Source organism: Lytechinus variegatus, chromosome 14, assembly GCF_018143015.1.
Source record: "Lytechinus variegatus isolate NC3 chromosome 14, Lvar_3.0, whole genome shotgun sequence".
NCBI classification, from domain to species: Eukaryota; Metazoa; Echinodermata; class Echinoidea; order Temnopleuroida; family Toxopneustidae; genus Lytechinus; species Lytechinus variegatus.
In genome coordinates this window covers 10,514,657-10,537,108 of record NC_054753.1, presented here as the reverse complement: position 1 = coordinate 10,537,108, position 22,452 = coordinate 10,514,657, and the positions used below count along the sequence as shown (strand labels likewise).

Below are 22,452 nucleotides of genomic sequence, written 5' to 3'. Positions count from 1 at the left end.
GGTGTTTTCTTATTTGCTTTGTTTACTCTTTCTCACCATACTGATTTGTAGGCCGAGTTCGTTCTGTCTATTGGTCATCCTGAGGAATTTATAGAGTTTAATCTTTCTATTTGGTATTTTTCATGTGTAGCGGGTGAGGCTTCGCTGGATAGAAGGTGCAGGAGTGTTTGTAAGTTTGTACGCTGAAGTTTTACAATTATTTTGAGCGTAGTGAAGGAAATTATTTGATTTGCATGGATTTCAATCATGTAGGTATGTTTTTGTTTGTTGATATGATTACTACATGTCAGAGTCCTGTTATATGTAATTTGAACGAATGGAGCCATTGGCCAGAGATTCTGTGGTGCATATGTTTCAGCGTAGCAAGGGCTTGTCGTTACGTACGTTTAGGTGAAAGGCATCGCTTGCAATACATGTATATCTGAAGTATTATAAGAAGATCAATGTGTGCCTGTATTTAGATTTGTACCATGACATGATCTACAATCTAAACATTCATGTATGATAGAGGTCTTCATATTTACGAACAAAGGGCATATTTAGTCTTGTTTTCAATAACCTTCGTCACGGTTGTCGGGCGCCGACAACCCTGAAAATTTTCAGGGGAAATCCGACAACCGTGGCCGACAACTGTAAAACAGGCCTAGATCTAAAAAAAAAACTGAATATATTTAATAACACAATCTGCTTTTCAGATCCTGAAATAAACTTGACGATTATTTCGTTCAAGATTTCTTCCGGGGATTTCTTTGACTCACTCACTACGCTATACGATACGACCTCGACTCGAGGCCCAATCTCTTTTGTGGGAAGCGCGAAGATGTTTACCTCGCATTTGCGTATCGCATTGCTCACATTATTTACGTCTTTAAAATGGTAGTAAATACGCTCTAAAATAAAGTGAGTTGAGAGGGGTACCGTAGGTTACTGGGTTGGGCAATGTAATTATTAGATTATTACGAATTTCAGTTGATATTATCACTTATTTTGTCAAAAATAATATCAAGATTCGATCAGATTGTAATTTCATCTCGTCCCAGCCTTTGCTACATCGGGGCTACATCGACTACATGAATTCATTTAATGCTTTTCTGCTGACACTCCCGTAGATCGAGCGAATTGAGAAAATTATTCAAAGATCACGTTTATAATGACAAAGCCAAAGGAATGGATTGACATAATGTCCAACTCATTTACTTACAGCATAATGATTTATTTACATTTATATTCCGATTTTACTCCATAATTTCCAAAGTCTTGATCTCTACATCGATCTTTTGAAAGTGTTGATTAATTTCGCGATGGTGTCTCTACTAAGTTCTGTATCACTACACTAGCACTCGCAACGACCAAAATCGTAATATTCAAGCTCAAAGGGCTACGCATGCGGTCCTTAGATGTAGTCGGTCATTGACATAATTAGCAACTCGCAGTCACAAAATTAATCGCACTTTTACAAGGATAAACATTGAAACAATGGACTTAATTTATTGATGTCATCAATGTGAATAAATCAATGAACTGTAAGTATAAAATGAGATTGACATTTTCTTTCACCTTTTTAAGTTATCAGTTGCCTTTCTGCTTCAATCGCAATTCGTGCAACTGTTACGGCTGTGTGGCCGGAGAAGCATTAAACAGACTTAAAATGTGGTGCATTTAGCAGCAATCTAAGCTCGTCGATATTGATATTTTTGATAGCTACCGCGCTTCGCGTGGGAGGGGGAACACCCCCCTCCCGAACCCTCCCCCCGTGCGTGATTTGCACGCACCGAGGTTGCTGCGCGGCTTGCGTCGCTTCACGCCGACAACGGTCAGATTGAACCTGGCAAGAATGTTGATTTGAATCATGATTTGAATCATGATTCAAAACACAAACATGAATCACAATATCACAGAATCAGCGTTTAGACGACCTTCATTCCAATGCTGTTTCTCCTCAGATTCTGGCCAATCCAGTGCGCATCACTAGTGCGCAGTTTGACAGAGGAAGTTTTTTGCACGTGTTTCGGCTCTCGAAAAATCTTTTGCTTCCAGAATTCAGTCTATACCTCATTTTGTTTACTTCGATCATATAGGGTCCTTGTGCTTCTATTCATCTTGTTAGTTTATCCATAATAGTGTTCGGAAGTGAATTGCAGAGATCATTGTCTGTCCAGTTAATTCATTTACTAGAACGTGAAATTGAAGACATGACCAAAAATGAAAAGTAGTGGACGATGCGATGACCAACACAGAACCCGAACATGACAAGAAATGCATGCATAGTACATAATCATGTACATACATTGAGTGTATAAAGCACCTTGAGCTTGGCAAGAGTCAAACTGAAAGTAGCCCGACACAGTGAGGTCATAAAATCACGATATCGTTTATTCGAACATTTTCATTGCAGAAACGTCTTTCCAAACGCCCCCTTTTTCGTGTTTCATATTTGTGATTCTAATCATGATTATATTAAATTTCGACTAAACGCAATCGTGATTCTGCAGAATCATGATTTGAATCATGATTCAGATCATGATTCTAGGGTAAAAAAGTGGCGGCTAAATGCACCCTTACAAGAACTTGTTCAGACCTTAAAAATTACCAAATAATTATTCATGCATTCACACTGACCAGAAGCAGCCCCGTTTGGGTAAAGTTCTCAAAGTTATTAGTTATGCGCAAAAAAAAAACAGTATCATACATTTATGCGCAGTATGGTCTGATTACAGCAGGCTTGCACTGAACTGCTCGCTAGGTTGAGGAAGTTCCCGTAATCGCTATCACACTGCCAAAAATATACCCATGAATGTTCCCGTAATCTCGGCAATACATTCTTTTTAACGGACCTTCTTTAGGGAATATTAAAAGTATTTGATTTCACTTTAGCCAAAATACAGGGTATTATGTAAATTTCTGATGAGGTAGGTCAGGGCCCCATCTTACATGGAGTTAGGATTGATTCGATTAATCGTAACTATGGACGGCCAGCTACGTCAACATCTATTAGGCCTGTTTGTTCAAAATATTTTTTAGCTGTGATGTTCATGCATTCATTTTTTTCTTGAAAATTCACTGTGCTTCTCTTTGCATGAAAAGGACATAAATTGTGCAAATATTTCGTAGAAAAAATTATGACACTGATGGATTTCCATTGAGTTATGATTGATCCGATCAATTGTAACTCTTTGTAAAACGGGGCCCTGGGCAAATCTCCAGATCAGAAAATCCCTGATATTCTTTAACTTCAAGTTGGTCTGAAAGTGCCAAGGTGTGAAGGTGTGGAGTAGGACTTTGAAGCTGCTTTCAGAGTTTTTTTTTGGGGGGGGTGGGATCAGGGTGTATTGATTGTTATTAGGAATTATTGGTCATTTTGGCTATTTAAACACATGACACCACCATACACCTACATGCAGGCGTGCATGTAAATAGTAATCTGTCCATTATAAAAAGCAAAGAAATCAATGAAAATCAATAATAAGCAAATTCAAATATTAATGCCCACCAGCAATATTTAGATAAGAGAGACGTGATATTGGCCGGAGCAACAGTTATTAGTCATTATATGGTTTGCAAAGAAAAATTCAGTCAAACTGGCTACTTTGTGGGACTTATTTTCAAATTTTGTACATAAAGGGTGTGAATATATTGGTTGGAGGTAATCAAGTTCAAAATCAGTTTGCCATTTTTACCCCCAACACTCAGTATTGAATGGAAAGTGTTAGGAAGTTGAAGTGTCTTCTTTTCATTGAAGAAATTATTGCTTTTACTGACGACTGTCGTATTAAAATTTCAAAATAAGATTTGGACATGCAAGTATGTTTGAAGATTTTCAACTTCACTATACTGTATACATGTAGATTTTTATGAACACCTTCTGGAACAATAGTAACAAATGCAAATTCACTTTTGTACTTCATCAGTCAGTTGCAAGATACAAAAAATGAATTCTTCATGTAACTGTAAAAGTCAGCTCTCTCTAAGAGTATTCAAAAGATTGAGTGAATTGTAAATAAATAGAAAATAAAATAAATGAATGAATGAATGAAAGGATAGCTGGATGGTTGGATGGATGGATGGATCAGGGATGATTCACTGACCGAATAATTACATGTACTGGTAATGAATGGATGGATGGATGATGAACGGACCGACTGACAGATGAATCATTGACGGACTGACTGATTGAAAGAATGAATGATTGAATGATCGGATGGATAGATGAACAAATTAATTTGAATATTTCCTGTGACTGGCCATAAATCTTTCTTTGTTATTTATCAGAATTATATTTATAGAACTATAAAAAAATTGTAAGGTATGAATTGCGTATTCTCTTTCACTGATAAAAATTTTTCAGTTTAGTTATTTTAATGTGTGACTGTGCAACACTTAACATGCATAAAGAATATCACTGTAGAGGCCTACCAGCAATATTTTGTAAAATGTACTTGTAATTCCTGTTCAGTTTGAAGTGCTATATAATGTTAATTTATCTATTTTCTCTTATATTTTTTCAGCCCAGGTGCAATTCATAACCTCGCCTCAAGACTTTATGAGCATTGCTGAATCCTGTCAAACCATTCCAGAAAGTAGTTGGTAAACTTCTGCCACTGTTCCAGAAAGTAGTCGATAATTTCTGCCAGCCTATCCAAGAAATAGTTGGTAACTTCTGCCAGCTAGGAACGTTGAGCAGTCCACATGCCAGGGGAAAGCATGATGGCGGCAGCAGAAGAAGATGGAATGGTACCCATCAAAGCTGCCTATAACGGGTAAGAGATTATAAAAATAAAAATCATATCAAATAAAATATTTTTCAAAATAAGAAAAGAATAAAATGTGTTTTAATCCTTTCCTTATTTTGAATTTTCTTTTGTTTGAAAAATACAGTGGCCCATGAACTATTAGGGTACACAATTTTATACAATATCTGTAAGGTTAGATTAATCTGTTTTTGTTCCGCAAATTGGCAACAAATTATCATTTTTACCCCCTTTGTGCTTGTGATATTTTTATCACGTTGATAAAAATAGAAATGGGTACGAATGACAAGTTCAAGACTTAAGTATATTGCCCTGTCTTCTATGGACTCTCATCTACGAAGAGATACACGGTCTAATGAAGGTCTAATGGAGAATGTTATCCTTGCAAATTGCCTTTCGAACTTGCGAAAATGTCTGTGAACTGGGAATGGCCTGGATGTTTGGATGAGCAAACGTTGCCACGGTTCGTCCCTTATTCGACCAATTTTTCGTTCCAGATAGGAATAATAAGTGTCTTCCCATATTGAATTGAATCTCTAATGATTTCTGCCTGTAATTGGTCAGAGATATTAGATATGAGAAGTAAGTTACAATAGGAAAGATGAGTTAAATGTTCGCAAAAGGTGAGTAATGAGAGAAGGAAGAAGATCGAAGGAAGAAGAAGATGGATCAGTTATTAAAAGGGAAGGAAATGGTTGGTGTTCTGAGTGTAAAATAAATCACCATTGAATTTGTAATTACATGTATGAAGAGAGTACATTGTATAATACTCAAAGCTGTAGAATGTACATTTGAAGAGAATGAGATTGAGAGAGTTAAAAGAATTACAAGGAATTGATAGGAAGATAGTATGAGTCTCATCAAAGCTTCGTTAAGGAAGGAAAGAGATTGAATAATTGAGAAACATAATGGGGGTATCTGTTGAATTACCATCATAACTTTGCAAGTTTATTGATCTGACTTTTGAAACTTGGACATAAGAGGAATCAAGTGTCACTAAATATTCTGTGCAAGTTTCAGGTCACGTGATCAAGGTCAAAGGTCATGTGAGGTCAATGAATTTTGGCCACATTGGGGGTATTTGTTGAATTACCATCCTATCTCTGTAAATGTATTGGTCTAGTTCATAAAACGTGGAAATAAGAGTAACCAAGTATCACTGAACATCTTGTGCGAGTTATAGTAGTTTTCAAAGTCAGCACTGCTGCTATGTTGAATCGCGTGATGCAGGTGAGATGGCCAGAGGCATTCCACTTGTCTTGATGTAACAAGAGTCATTAAGGCCGTGTTTATGCTTCCACTTTTCAGGCCAGAATCAGCGTTTCCAAACGTGATTAGTCCAAAACACGGTTGCATCCATGCTTTCAATTTAAACGCTGTTTCAAAATGCCGATCGTAAACTCACAAAAAGGTGCATTTGTAAACGTCGTTTGACCAGAATCAGGCTTTCTGGGAAAGTATAAACAGAACTACGATCGTAGACGTGTTTAAATTACGTTATTTGGTACATGCTTCCGGTGAGATGAAAATCTGTGGGCAAATACAGTCGTATTGCTCCATGTTATCTCCACGTAATAACAATCGGAAAAAAAATTTCAAAAAAGGCGCGCCCACTTTGACCTCGCTTTACGATGCGAAGCCAGCTGGAGATCATGATTTGCTCTGAAAAGTTAAGCATAAACAGCACTCCCAGAACCACGTTTACGATCAGCGTTTTGAATCGATGTTTGAAATTGCGGATTCTGTCCTCGCAATGGAAGCATAAACACACCCTAAGTCAAATTTGGTGTGCTGCTGAATTTCCAAACCCATTTAATTATAATTTTTAGATTTGAATCATCATGTATTTTATTTTTGCATCTTTGCTGATTCCACAAATCCTCCTAGAACTTTGCTAATACTGTCTTAACTTTTAAATTCTACACTGGATCAGTGTTTGCATTGCTCTTGATTTGAAACAGAAAATTTTGTTTAATGAAAAGTATGTAAAAAGCCTTGGATTGCTAAGGTATTGGATTTGAATAGCTCCCCCTAGTGGTCAAATACTGCCAATCTTTTACAAAGTGAATTTGCATTTTGTGTCTGCATTCAATGACCCACCCTCTTTGCTATAAACCGTGGATTACACAAGAATTATTTGCTTAATCTTGGACATTGTTACTTGCTATATTCATTGATTCTACTGACCAAAGTTCATGGATAGTAGCCTAATTTTATGCTTATCATTTATAAATGCCATAATGGAGGAGATATATATAATTTTGATAAAATTTATATGAAATCTATTTCGATTCTTGTTATGCAATAGCCAATATGTAATATGTGTAATACCCTCTTGCATTGTTTCCTTGTCTAGCCACAAATTGTTTTTTTTTACTAACATGTTGGCGTGGGGTATTTTGTTTGTAGTTGTTTCTTGGAAAAATCTGACATGAATTTTATGTCCATATGAGGAGAATTTTTCAAAGAATAGACGGAAAAAAATCCTGGTATTGCATCGTATTTTGCTCCACATTTTTCAAAGACTGCTATGCATAAAGTCTTTTGTAACGCATATTTTTACATCATGGGACTAAAGTTGAGAGCTTTTTTCTTATGACCCAAAATGCTATTCAAATTTGTAAAGCAAAATTATTCCCGGGGCAATATTGTACATTTCCCCTCTGACAATTGAACCTGTTTTTCCAAGTGATGAAGAATCTTTCAGGAAACGTGTCAATGAAAGCGGGCATTTATCTGTTTTTCCCACACAGCCATTCTTCTTCCTTAGCATGTCATTTATTGAACAGAAAGCGTTCATCTTGTCTAGATCTACAACATGTAAAAGAAAGTACGGGAGATAATGAAAATGTACAGTACATGTGGTGTTGAAATTAGACGTCTTCTTTTAGCCACTGCACAATTTCTATCCAGTCCAGAGCACAGGATTTGTCTTTGGTGTTGAAGAGTCTCCTCAGGAGCATTTCATGAATTTTTTTTTTTTTTTCAGTGGCTTCTTGTATAAGCTTCTGAAATACTTGCATCTGATTTGCTCAGAGCAAATTTTTGTCAATGAAATTCCCAAGATGTTTCACGAAACACCAAAAGATGTTGCATCATCTGAATAATTACTTTTGTTTTGGGCATAGGCTGAATGCATTTTGCCATCTTGAGGAAGTTATTCAAGAAGTCTGCCGTTAATATTAGTGTAGAGATCTATGCAGTCAGCATTCCAATAAAGGTTTGGGCAATTTTCGGAGGGAGCAGGATAAATCTAAAACTGTACTATCCTTGATCATCTAATATGGATGGGATATCACGTTTGTTCACCTTCTCAAACCCACCACTGCCCCCCCACCACCCTCTTTTCCTCCCACCTACCCCCTACCAGCCTTTCCCTCCACTGTCCCTCCACCGTCCCCTTCACCCCTACCATCTGGAGTAGTCTGCTGGGCAAACCCTTCACTCGAGTAAAGGGTCTGAATTGCAGCCTACTCATGCCTTGTGTACTGAAGGCGCTCTCGCTCAGGAATTGAAACAGCACGTTTTGTATGTGCTAGTCTTTGCGTGGAGGCACACTTGCTGATCAAGGTTCCAATGAGGGTCTGTGCCTGCAGACTACATCGGGAGTGCCATCTACCCCCTATCTTCCCCTCACCTACTCCCAAATGCCCCCCACCTATCCCCTACCATCACTTCACCTACCCTTACCGTCCCCCTACCATCCCTAGATCTTGCACCTCGGTGCCCAATCAAATATTCAATATCTCCATCAGCTTTATGTGTGGCGGGTAGACACACTGTCTCCCTAATAATTTCGTATTACAGACCGACAGGCATTTTATCCACATCAAGAAACCCTCATTATCCTCCCCTCGAAAGCTCGACCGAAAGTAACATGAATAGATGCGCGCGCTAATCGTGATATTCATGAGTGGAGGAGGCTAGTGTGGGGAAGTCCATCTGCTTTTGTTCTTGGTTTCGTTAACGAACAAAGACAAAGAGAAACTGGCCAATGAAACTTGAAGAAAATCGAATAGGAAATAAGGAAGTTATATGAATTTTAATCTTGGTATCAAGCTCAAATTGCTGTTATGCCTATAGCCTATATCATGCAATTTTCTGTTTTGCTTTCTACTGAAATTCTATGAATGTCATTTCTAAGTAATTGAAAAAATATAATAATCTTTGAATTAGTTATGTAAGTTTTAATTTTGTAAAAATCTAGTATAATATTGATAATGTTATCTGTTACACAAATAGAAATAACATGTATGAAAGCATTCCATCAAATGGCTGCCAATTTGCATATTTAAAATTTCAACTTTAAAGATTGAAAATTGTTATAAGCCTTGCAGCTTTTTAAGTTTTGGTTAATTCCCCACCCCCAAAAAAAATGTCTTTCACACTTCCGATTCACTTCTACAGTATATGAAGACACATGTCTTATTGTGTGTCATAAGAAATGAAAAAAAAATGTTTTAGGGAATATATTTTATGATTTTACAGGAATATTTTCTGATCAGGCACCCAGTCAAAACATTCATTAAGAACAATATCATCATTAAAACCATGGCTCAACCTTTACGAAACCCCGAACCAAACCCTTTGTAGTCTCTTTGTAATTTTCCCTGTGCCCCTATCTCATCAAGCTAAGGTGTGATATTGATTTTCGGGCTTTGACGCTTGGATGAAGGGGATTTTGGTTTGAGATGGCGGTGTCCTGTCTACGAGTCATTGATTGAGTAGGGTAAGCAGGCTAGTTAGCCCTGGCTTATCTTAATTTCTTCCAAAAAAAAAATTGGTAAAGGAAGAGGGACGGTCAGTGCAGTGTGTATTGACCCATCAGGTGACGCGACATTTGCTCCTGCGACAATTACTCGGGGCATAATTTCATCTAAGATGTAGGGTTAGGGTTGCAATAGGCAGGGGTGTGAGAGTTCAGATTTTTATCTGATTTCAGATCTTTTTGTTTTGATTTTTAGCTGAATTTCAGCTTATATGTGGCTTTCCTCTGTACAAAAAGTATGGGAGCTCTTTCTATTTCAGACTTTTTCAATACTCTTCAGCTTTTTTTTCAGATCTTTATATTTGTGACCACTCACACCCCTGAATAGGGTTTCATGCTAGGTTTAGGGTTAATTTAGGATAGGATGTAGTGTTAGGATAGGATGTAGTGCTCCTGCGACAATTGCTCGGGGTGTAATTTCGTGTAAGATGGAGGGTTAGGTTTGCAATAGGGTTTTATGCTAGGTTTAGGGTTAAGGTTAGGATAGGATGTAGTGTTATATCCAGGGGGATTTTGTCACTCCATGAGTGTGTTGAATTCACAGCGGAGCAATTGTCTCTGGAGCAAATGTCATGAAACTCAGTTTTACAGCACCCAGAATAGCCCAAGCTCATATTTTTCTTTAAATTATTTATTTGTTATCATCAGTTGATGAAGAAAGAGCCGTCATTGCCGTATGTTCATGTATGGAGTAGACCGATGCAGTTTTGATAAAAGTTCTGTAAACATTTTTCAGTCATTATCTTGAGACCTTTGAAAGGAAAGAATTAGTTTTTATTGCTTGAGCAATTTTTGTTGCTATGTCAGACCATAAATTAGTAATTATCAAAGTATCCAATTGGTTGATATATGTTTAAACTGGAACGCTTCGCATACCCCCCCCCCAAAAAAAAAGGTCTGATGCTCCATTTTTAAATCAAGGTGTACTACATATATAGAAAATAATGATAATATTTAACACTATTTGTGTAGCACTTATCACAAAACATGACCTCTAAAGTGCTTCTTAAAGGAAAAAAATAGGAAGAGAGAAGGAATTTCAGCAAAAAATAAAGTAATTATATACTTCACAGTATACTGTAAACAGCTGAGAAGTAGTTCAAAATATAATATCCCCCCTCCCTCCCCCCCCCCAATTTGGTCTTCCTCCTCCTCTTTGTCCTATTTTAGAGGTGAATATCTGTGAACAGGCAATGAAAGTAAGACAAAGGAAGGGGGAAGGAAGGAAAAGGGGGAAGAGGAGGGGGAGGGGATGATTGATATTAGAAATGAAACCTTGTACATGTCACAGATCTGCCATTCTCAATATTTTTTATGGGTCATGCTATATTTCGCATTACTAGTCATATTTGTAAACATTTTTTTTCTCTTTGTGTTCTTTGGAGAAAGCTGTTTTTTGCCTTGGAAAAACATAATCTGGACAGCGAGTGAATTGGTATTAAAGACTTTGTGAATAAAACATTTTCATTCAGATAATCAGATGTATATCATATTCATGTTTCAGTTTGAATGGAAAAAAAACTTTGATAACTATTTTCACACCGAATATGTACTTTTAAGATCATGGTCTCCTATTTTGTGTTTAAAATAATGATGCGTGGTATTTCTAATGTAGAGTACAGGAGTGATTCTCTTAGTGGCCACTTGCCTTTAGTGAAAACTTCTCTTTGGTGGCCACCAAAATTTTCTCCAATTTGTATGAAGGAATGGGCCTATTTTTTTCATAGAACCTGTCTACAATAGCCAACTTTTTTAGTTTCTTCCCTAGTTGCCTTCACTGCAAAAATGCTGGTGTTAATTTAACACCAGTGTGTGTTGTTTAAACAACACCGGTTTGGCATTAGGCAAGCACTAATTTAGCATTTACATGTAAGCGACATTTATAAGTGTTACACCAATATCAATTTTATGGTTCACAATTTCACATGCATGTAGATAAAAAAACTCTGTTCTTTTAGGACAACTGTCGACGTACTGTAAGCAATCATTCGATTTCACAAATTTCTGCAAGGCCAAATGTTTAACAAAAGTGCATTGATCAAATGACAGCACTCTGAATAAGCTTTGAATTAAGAGTACGGCACGTGCCAGATGGCTTTTGAGTAGGTTTGAGTGCTTAAAAAGCAGACATAATCAATTGATTTTAAAATTGACTTGGTTAGAAATAATGAAGGTTAAAAGTGATCAATACAGGACTTCTGTGCATTGGTTCGGTCATTATTTGATGGGGCATATAGTTTTTACAATGTGCCTTTATAGCTTCTTTGGGTCTGTCCCTTCAAAAACAAAACAACGAAAAGACATTTGAAAGTTTTTTTCTGTTTGTTACTACTGGGAAAAGGGAGATTAGACTGAAATCTTTAATTGTATCTTGCAAGTTATACAACTTCCCTGGAAAAAAATATGAATCATTTATTTGTCATTTTCATATCATTTTGAAAGAAAAAATAAAAATTAAACTGAGTCCAATGATAAACATGTAAAAAGACACACTTTCAATTGCATGATTTAGAATTTTCACAAATAAAGTTATAAATTCATTGATGGCCAGTTTGCAAAAGACAAGATGATACATTCAGAATCTTATAAATCAAAATTTAATGATTCCTGTTTAGCAAAATACATACATACAATTTATAAGAAACCTCAAATTACACAAAAGGTGGTTTCAGACCGCCTCGAAGTTCGCCAGTTCCAGGTATTCTCTGATCGGGAAATTTACCCCGAACAGAAAATACCTGGTATTTTGGTAATGTGAAAGCAAACTATGCGTAATTTCCCCGAAAGAAAATACCCGCTAAATAGTAGGGACTTGGTGAAATTACGAGAACTTTCGTGGGGATTTTTCCAAGGTCGCAGGTATTTTGGCAATGTGAAAGCAAATTACGGGAACTTTTAGCCCAGCGTGTCATTGGGCGCCGCTGCGTGGGTGGCTGCTGGGCTAGTGATTTTGAATCTCGCGCCTTGCCTGCTTATCAGACCATACTGCGCATGCTTTTAACTTTGGGAACTTATCCCGAAGGATGTGTTTCGGGGCGGTGTGAATGCAGGAATAATTAATGGGTATTTTTTAGCCTTAAAAAGTTCTTGTAATTTAACGGGGATTCTTGTGATCGAGGCGGTTTGAAACCACCTAAAGCTAGGGGATGGATGTAAGGGAGTTACAAAAAGTCTTTGGCTTATACTCCCTGTTTTACATTCAATACTGATAATAAAAGAATCCTAATAGAGGATCTGTAGGGTGTTTAGAGGCATGTTTAAAATGAGAGGAAAAGGGTAAAAGCAAATGGGGGCCTGGGAAATGGAGAAACAGAATGGGAACTAAAAATTATGAGGCAAGAAGAGGGGAAAAGAAAAAAAAAGAGAATTAAAGAAAAAAGGAAGAGAGGAAAGAGGTGGCCATAGAGGAAAAGAAATAAATGTAATGATGATGGCAGATAAACCAATAGGTAGTTTCAAACCACTTCAATCACAAGAATCCCAGTTAGATTACGAGAACTTTTTTCAGGCTAAAAAATACCCATTAATTACATTCACACCGCCCCGAAACATACCCTTCGAGATTAGTTACTGAAGGTACAAGCTTGAGCAGCGTGGTCTGATAAGCACGCAAGGTGCGAGATTCAAAATCGCTCACTTAGCAGGCACCTATGGCACCCGCGCCCAACTACACACTGGGCCAAGTTCCCCGTAATTTGCTTTCACACTGCCAAAATACCTTCGACCATGGAAAAATCCCTGTGAAAGTTCTCTTAATTTTGACAATTACCTACTATTTAGCAAGTATTTTCGTTCGGGAGATTACGCGTAATTTGCTTTGACACTGCCAAAATTACCTGGTATTTTCTGATCAGAGTAAATTTCCCGATCAGAGCATACTTGGAAGAGATGAACTTCGAGGCAGTCTGAAACCACCTACTTTAACCTAGGCCTCCATTGTTCAAGCAAGGTTCAGCAAAATAGCAAGAGCTTTGAATTTGTCAAATAGAGAATGTACATTAAAATAATTAATCATTTCCACAATCATGACAACTGGAACCAAAAACTCCCACTTCTAAAAACAAATATTTAGAAATACATTATTTGGGTTTAATTTTTAACCAAAGGTAAGTTCAATGCCTTGTTCAAATTCTGATATTTCTGGACATTGGATTGAATAAAGGTCGGAGACTGAGTTTCAGGGACTGAGATAATTAAAGCTTTTTTTAAGTCAAGTAAACGTAGGTTAATTTTACAAAGACTTGTTCAGGACCAAAACACCCACAATCTTGCAAAAATATTTGCAAAAGTTCTTGTCATTTATTAAAGTACTAATACTGATGAGCAGTATTTTCTTTTAGGAATGTTAATAATTTTACTTTCACATCCGTTTTGGCAAGAATACCTGGTATTTTCTGATCAGGGTCAACCTTCTGTGAGGCTTAATGACCAAACACAGGGAGCGATTTATGGAAAAAAAAATGATTTCTTCATTAAACCTTCTAGCTTGTAGATAAAGGGCTTCTCATAATAGTGGGTGACAAAAGGGACAGATACTCCTTCTTTATCTGCATCGATAGAAACGAAGTTGTCAAACCATGTTATAAATGAATTCAGGCATTTGATAAATGGTGCCCCTACACTCTCAGTATGTGAAGCTATGTTTGAATGATTACTTATTCTCATGAAATTAAAGAATTAGTCTTGTAGATCTCTTATTTGAATTCATGTATTGATCATCTTGTTATTCATTTGAAGTATGCTCTCTTTTCATTTGTTTTTGTATATTACTTGGTTTTAATTGTTTGTATTATTGGTGCCAGCATTTCATGCGACTTCAATGTTCTTCCAAGCTGTCTCCACATTCTATATATATATATATATATATATATATATATATCTATATATCTTTACCTTCAAATTGTTTTTAATTTGGAATGAAATAAATTGTAATTGAATTGAAAAATATGTCCAAATGTAGCCAGGCAGCTACAACAAATTTCTCTTGTGTGATAATAATAATCCAGTGATCTTAGCTATGTACCCAGTAAATCAGGAGAACGACAGCTGTGTACCCATCATTGTTACCCTCTCCTGCTCCTAAATCAATATCGGCACGCGAACCTTTGACGAAAAAGAGGATTACCGCATTAAAGTGGATCCCGCTCTGCCGTGAAAAAAAGTGGCCGATTTCTCGCCTGCCTCGCGTTCCTACACACTGGCATTCTGTTCAGTTATTCTGCAATTTGAGAGCATGTTTATTGATTTCCTCTACTCTATCCTCCTCCTGATTATTGTTACCCCTTCGTTGTTTATGATGGTGGTTCATATATGAGAGTGGCTTGTTCCATTAAATGGCATGTTATTGTATGAAATCTTCCAATATATGTTCGACTGGGGTGATGACGGAAGTGCCCCTCTCCCCCGCTCACTCACGACAACCAATATAGCCAATAGGAAATTTGATCATGGTGTTTGTTATGATCCAAATCGGTACAAGTTACAACAATATTCACTCTGTATATGGGGTATGCAGTTTGAATGAATCATTATTATTCAATATTTATGAAGAAAAGGTATTGGACGATTCATGAGAAATCTGCAACATTCAAAGTATATGGAACAATTTCTCATATGCAGGTGTATATTTGCAAAACTTGCAATTTACTCTTTGATTTTGTATTATTGGTTTCATCATCAGCTTTTACTTTTTCCATTATACAGGTATATTGTTCATACTCATAAGGTGGTTTCAGACCACCTCGAAGTTCGTCAGTTCCAGGATATTTTCTGATCGGGAAATTTACCTCAATCAGAAAATACCTGGTATTTTTGTAATGTAAATGCAAATTAAGTGTTTTCTCCCCGAAAGAAAATACCCACTAAATAGTAGGTACTTGGTAAAATTACAAGAAATTTCACAGGGATTTTTCCAAGGTCGCAGGTATTTTGTCAATGTGAAAGCAATTTATGGGAACTTTAAGCCCATGTGTGTAGTTGGGTGCAGGCACCGTGGGTGGCTGCTGAGCTAGCGATTTTGAATCTCGCGCCTTGCCTGCTTTATCAGACCATAACTGTGCATGCTCGTTACTTCAGGAACTTATCCCAAAGGGTGGTGTGAATGCAGGAATAATTACTTCTATAATAATAATTTTAGCCTCAAAAAGTTCTTGTAATTTAACAAGAGTTCTTATGATCGAGGCGGTTTGAAACCACCTATAGAAGAACATGAAGCTTCTCTCCTATCTTTTATCTTCTTTTCTCACTATCTCACATCCCTTATCCTCCCCCATTCCACTATCTCCCATGCCCAGGTCTGTGTGTAAACATACCCTCTAATGTTTATTCAGATTGAGAGTGTAGAATATACAGTACATGTACAAACCTTTGGTCCTCAAGATTAAATCCAGAGTAGGGTTTCACAAAACTTTGTGTGTGATTTTATGGGCATTGTTTAATATGACAGAGGACAGGTTAGATTGAAATACATGTACAGTGTAATCATTAACTTAAAAAAAGTTTGAATCTATGACATCATTCTCACTACCTTCCTAAAACTAGTTTAATGGAAACTAATTGAGTGGAAACTAGTTTAACGTGTAATGAGAATAGTCAAAGCGATCTTAAAAGTCTTGGAAGCAATCTTCCAAACCGGTTCATAAACCACCTAGCGATGTAGTTTTCTAGATCGCTTTGCCTCGTTAAACTGGTTTTAGCATAAGTGAGGACACAACCTATTTAATCCTATATGAGTTATTAAACATATTTGCCGATCCCTTTTCAATTAAATTAACTTTAATATTGGTACTAAAATGTGTTAATTAAACATTTATAATGTAAATTATTGAAAAGGTGTTTTGAAAGGGATTTTAGTGCAACCCTTGAAGGATTATGACATTGACATCTGGATTCATTCATTGCGGCGATGCCTTAATTTGGCGCAATTCAAAATTTACATCGCTGAAAAGAACACCTCCAGATTATCCAAGCGTTAAACATATCACATGAATATGGTATCAAGTTATTTGGGAGAACATACTCTTTCATGCCATATATAATGATTATGCAGTCATGGCATATTTTTCTTTAAATTGGGGATTTGTGAGTTGTAAACTTTTTTTTTACTCTTACAGTATAGCCTGTACACTGTATAGACCTATCAATCTAATACACCTTTCATAAACCCATCCTCCAATTATCCGCCTAAGACTAATGCGGTTGATTCAATAAAATTTGCATTCACAAACTCCGAAAAATAATCCGCACTATTTTTTACTAGCGCCCGCCCTGAAAAAGGCGGATAATTGTCATGGCAACTGCACACACCCCCTTTGAAGGGGTTGCGTTGGAAAAGGGTGACCTTGTGACCGCACCATGGCGATTATCTGCATTACTTTCGTAATGCGTTCATAAAGTCAAAATCTGGTCCCGATGCCTCTATTATGCTGATAATTGCAGGATCGAAATAATGCAGATAACTTTGGTCCCGCTCCGATTTTACGACCAAATTATGCGGATATTATCCGCATAATTGGGTTTATGAAAGGGGTATTATAGGCCTACATAGATAGACATCACATGACCAGCATTCAACCTAATCTTAAAGACCTCGCCTTGCCTAAAAAACTACTTATCTCTCCTGTCAATACCCTTTGGACTCTATACCTATCCTCTTCCTACATGTTGCTAGCGCTATACCTCCCTGGATCACATGGTCGGGGTCAAAAGTTCAAGAGCAAAGTCGACCAAATATCGGGAGAGGTGTTAGATTGTTAAATATGCACTGTTTAATATTTAAGACATAGGCCTACATGTATACTTTAATTGTACTACTTCTGTGCAGCCCTTTTATCTTTATTATGTGTTGTCCAAATTACGTTCACATCTTTATGGGCAAGTTTAATAACTCAAGAATCGTCATTTCTACAAAAATTATTAAGTTAATGTAAAATGTATGTTGAGGACTCAAATACACAGGAAAATTATTTACATCTTGGTTTAGTTTACAAGTGCGTGTGAAATTGACTGAAATATATATCTTACCAGTCACCCCATTATCCTTTACAGGAGTGTCAAATTTAGTTTTCAAGTCACGAATCAAAAGCGGTTGCCAATTATACACCTTTGGGGCTTTGGGACACTAACTCGTGTTTCCCATATGCTTTACATGTAGCTAGGAGGTTGGCAAATTATAAGAATAAAAAGAAATGCACATATTACAATGAATTATGCAGTGAATCAGGTGTGTTGCTATGTCAGTGACTTCGTGCAATAATCAGTTTTATTGGGAATACCAAAAGCCTCCCAATTATAAGTAGTTGTTAAACATAAATACCAGTTGTGGTATGAATGATCTCAAAATGAGTTCGAACAGAATCCAATGAAATAATAGGAATATTCTGCATTTATATAGAGCTTAATACATCAGAACGACGTCTCTAAGCGCTTTACAGACATATTATTACCCCGGTCATCGGATCCTTGCATGCCCGTACGATGTATGCACCTTCTCCACTCTCTGGGGAGCATTCCAACAAGAGTTCCAAGACTCAATTGCTAGGCATACTACATATAGGCTTTCACATCCTACCGGGTACCCATTTAACACCTGGGTGGAGAGTGGCAAAGTGTGGATTAACGCCTTGCTAAAGGACGCTTGGCCATGGTTGGATTCGAACACATCAACCTCTGATTACAAGGCAAGAGTCAGAACCGCTGCACCAACGCGCTTCCACAGAGCTGGGGCTTCGGATTCTTTTGACCTGGGTTCAATTCCCACTTGGTGCTTTAGTGCCCCTTGGTAAGGCATTAATCTTCAATACCAGGTCTCTCGGAGAGGACCTTCAGCCCTTGGTAAAATCACTAACCATTTTACCATTATTAATATATTCCTGCTGTATTAATTGTGCTGATAACACAAATTGCTACATAATTTGTGCTGCACCTATTTACAGGCACAACACTATAATTTGTTGCCAGTAGCAAAATGGCATGAGATATGGATATTAAAAATGTTTAATCTCAGATGTTCCTCAAATGTACCTCAATGTAAATGTTCTTCAGTGCAGATACTCGTGTCACGATAGGCCTCAGGGGAATCAGAAATTCTTGGATGAATTCATATTTTATTCATAGCATACTCTTGTCAATAGTACAGATAAAGAGCTTGATATGCAGTTTGTTTCTGTATTTTTTTTTCTCTACAATTTCAATGTGTAGGATTGCCCCTATATCTGTGCCATTTCAACATCTGGTAAATTTACCCATTTGTGATGGAGGTGACCGTTGAATTCAAAGTCCATATGTTCACAACTACAGTATTTGAATCTCTTATCAATGGTTCAGATGTGAACAATGAATGTGATAGAAATACTGACAACAGAAATAATCTTTATTGCTTTGTGCTTTAATTGTAAATGGGAAAGGGGTTCACTGGAAGGCTTAAAAATTACTTTGTTGATTGAAAATAAAGGATTGGTGAAGAAATAATGGAGCATATGGCGTGCCATTTCAGATTGGGTGAACAGTTGTCCAACAGTCTCATTTTATTGTTGCAAAATAGGTATTGATTTGTCTTAATCATCTGCACGCGCCTAACTCCATTTTGGTATAGATTTATGTATTGATCATAACCTACGCTATCGATGAGGTAGTATTGATTAGGCTGCTGCAGTGATATCATCCAAGGGGATGGATCAAGGGGGATTATCTGGGGGGAAATGGACCCCTCTTTAGGCGGTGTGCAGATGACAAGGGGCGAGTGAGGGTATATAATGGGTAAGGTTTGGTTGGTGGAGCAGTCACTGTTGGAGGCAGCGTGGAGTGCTGTTGAGAGATTGCAAACTCGATTGCAACCGAAGGAAGAATCGAGGTCACTTGATTAGGGACTCCATTGCAGCGATTGATTCAATTGGTCTCCTATTTCTATTTATACATCTCTGGCTTTCCATGCCCTCCACTCCAACCGCCACACTTGCCCACTCGGTAAACGGCCACAGGCAAGTGTTCGATCAAACTTGGGTCAAGCACAGAGGCACCTAGAGATAGATACGCCTCTCCTTCTGCAAACACTGTGCAAAGATCACTGCCCATCATACAGGGGACCTCGTCACTGCCGCTGCATCCCAGAAGGTTTTGCTGAGCCATGCCACCCTCGCGCCCCTCACAGAAGATCTTCCTTATCTTAGGTCTACCTTATCACCTCTGTGGCATCCAGATTACCCAACAAGCAACTGTTATCTTATCAAGTTTTATTAGCCCTTGATATTTACCACAATCTACCAGTACACTCTGTGCAAACTGTACCATACCCCTTTAGTTCCCTGCTCAGTTTAGTAAAAGAGATTTGCATTGAGAGGTTCTGCAAGCATGGCAGTGCTAAGGAGGCGTGTTCCTCTACTGCGAGGAGGTCAGCACAAGGTAAGTTATTTCTTCCGTAATAATGCATTTGTGACGATTCTACCATGTGGAATTTGTTTCATTGTGCTGGTTCCCATAAAAACTTAACCTCATTATAATCATAAATTTTAGCCTGTGAATAGTAATTTTTGCTCTAATTTAAATGGAATTCTAAGAAGTGTTTCTCAAAGTGACCTTCATTATTGTGAATGTTGTATGCATTAAGTAATGATGAATGCATGCATATTGTTTTCAAATGTAGAAGACGGCATATATTCAGTCTGAGAAAGAAATCTCACTCTATCTGTAAATTCTATTCATAATGTTCACAAGTCTGTGAATGTACTCACACAGTATGGCACATTCAAGGTGCTAAAGTTCATGAATCTTAAAGTGTGTGTTTTCTTAATCATTTTCACATTTTACAATCTATGCATTGAAAGATGTATAATCAAGGCTTTGTATAATGTACTGGTCCCAAAGCCGCCATGACTGGAATAAAAGATCATCTCTCTTTCTTAGAATCTTTGTAGTTTAGTAATCACATCTTGGATATAATTAGAGAGAGAAAAGTTCCAGTCCAGAATGTTGTGTCATCCCTGAAAAAAAAAACCTTTACACCTAACTTGTCAAATTGGCAATGCAATACTACAACGTAAAATTGTCTATTTCTATCTCGATGGATGAGATATTGCTATGACAGTTCATGTTAGCCATGTTCCCATAGGTATTATTTTCAATAAGAAGATTGGTAGCAAAAAAAAATCAAGAATTGGTACCAATTTAAGGAGCAAATGCAGATAAATCTAGGATTCTTTTTTAAATCATCAATTGGTGCCTATTTTAGGATTTAATGCAGATTAAGAATCAAATAATAAAGGTGTTGCTAATTTGAGGTTTGAGTAGATTAATGATTTAAGATGTTTTTTTTCTTTAATATTAAAAATTGATGCCAATTTAAGGAGCAAATACTGATTACTCTATACCATAGAAAAGCTGTGTAACCTAATATGAGTTAAGTTGAGAAAATAAAAATCTATGATCAATGAGAGATAGAGGGGGGGGACTAGGGAGGTATCTGTATTTACAGCTCAAATTTTCAATGCATTTTACACGGTGGTGTTCATCCATGAAGATATATGAATTAAAGTGTTTATCTTATGGAAATTTGTCTCTGAACTATCCCAGTTTTTTTCCTTTACATGTACATACGTTTCCTAATGCTGTTATTTTTCTTTACATGTATATGTTTCCTAATGTTTATTTTTATTGTATGATTGTATCTTATCTATATGTCCATTGTAAAATAGTATGTTCTTTTTGTGGTTGCAGGGCCTCTTTGTAAATCAGTTCTGTAACTGAAAGGGCTACCCTGCGTAAATAAAACTGAAATGAATAAATAAATGAATAATTTTCCGTTGAAATGTATTCTCTATCTACATGTATTTGCATCGCTGAAACCAAAACCCAAGTACTTGAATAGGCTTACGTAATTCCAGCACTTTTCTTTCACTGACAAATTTTGCTCATGAATGCACAGCCAATCAGTTGCAATGGTTTTAGTAGCTTTCAACAGTTGTTGGTTGAAGTCCACGACAATCCCCTTGTGAAGTGCACAACTTTGGCTGTCTTGTATTTGTCTCAGTAGCATTGGCATTATTCTCCGCATTTGTGATCAAACTTGAGCTCTTATTTTATTTATGAAACAGTGTATCTAATCCACTGACTGATAATTTTGAGTAATCATTTTGGTGAAATTGACCATAAAAAGTCAAATTGCCCCAATTCCTATTACATCTGAATTTTTTTTCAGTCTTTGAAAATTCACTCATATTGTGTGTGGGAATGACTGATTGAATCCAATGACCAGGGTAATAATATATCTGTAAAGCACTTACATTAGACACATCGTTCCAATGTATTAAGCGCTTTATAAAAGCAGAATATTATAATAATTATTAAAAAATATTTGTAAAAAGCAAAAAGGGTGGTAGATATCTGAAGAGTGATAGCATTTCCACCCTTTAAAAGTGCAGCTCATTCCTCTGCCATTTTAAGGAATGGTTAACCCACTTTTTCACCCTTTCATTTTCTAGATTGTGCAGGTTAAGCCACATTTGTAACACCATCTGACACAGCTTTAAAGAGCATAAAAAAGAATGAATTCGGAGGAGAACTAAAACGTTCAATTGTTTTTTTTTTTTTTTGTTCCAGGACCATCCTATGTATTCGCATCGACCCCAACGTGACCCTGGAGGACTTCCTTCAAGATATGAGGGGCATCTGCAACTTCCCAGAGAAACAGAACTTCACTGTCAAATGGCTGGATGAAGATGGTAAGTTACCTACCCCAGTGCTTGTATTAAGCCAGTGCCCACTAAAACCGATGGTACCCCGTACAAAACCTTAAATGTAAATCTCCTAATTAGTATTCAACAGGTTAGCCTCAAATGATAGAAGCAATTACCTTTGGTATTTAAATTCCCCTATTATCAATAGTGGTTCTAAGGCAAGTTTTGCTAAGAAAATGATAATAAATGAAAAAAAGTAATAAATTTT

The 22,452-nt window shown here is 36.9% G+C and overlaps 1 protein-coding gene across 1 annotated transcript in view; it reads left to right on the top strand.

Annotated features, from left to right (window-relative positions):
• LOC121428018 (protein kinase C iota type-like) overlaps positions 1 to 22,452 on the top strand; it is a 67,065-nt gene continuing 44,613 nt past the window's right edge. Inside the window, 3 exon segments of the mRNA XM_041624597.1 lie at positions 1 to 169; positions 4,506 to 4,757; positions 22,108 to 22,229. Of these exon segments, the coding sequence (XP_041480531.1) occupies positions 4,687 to 4,757; positions 22,108 to 22,229 (193 nt within the window). The 5' untranslated portion in view covers positions 1 to 169; positions 4,506 to 4,686.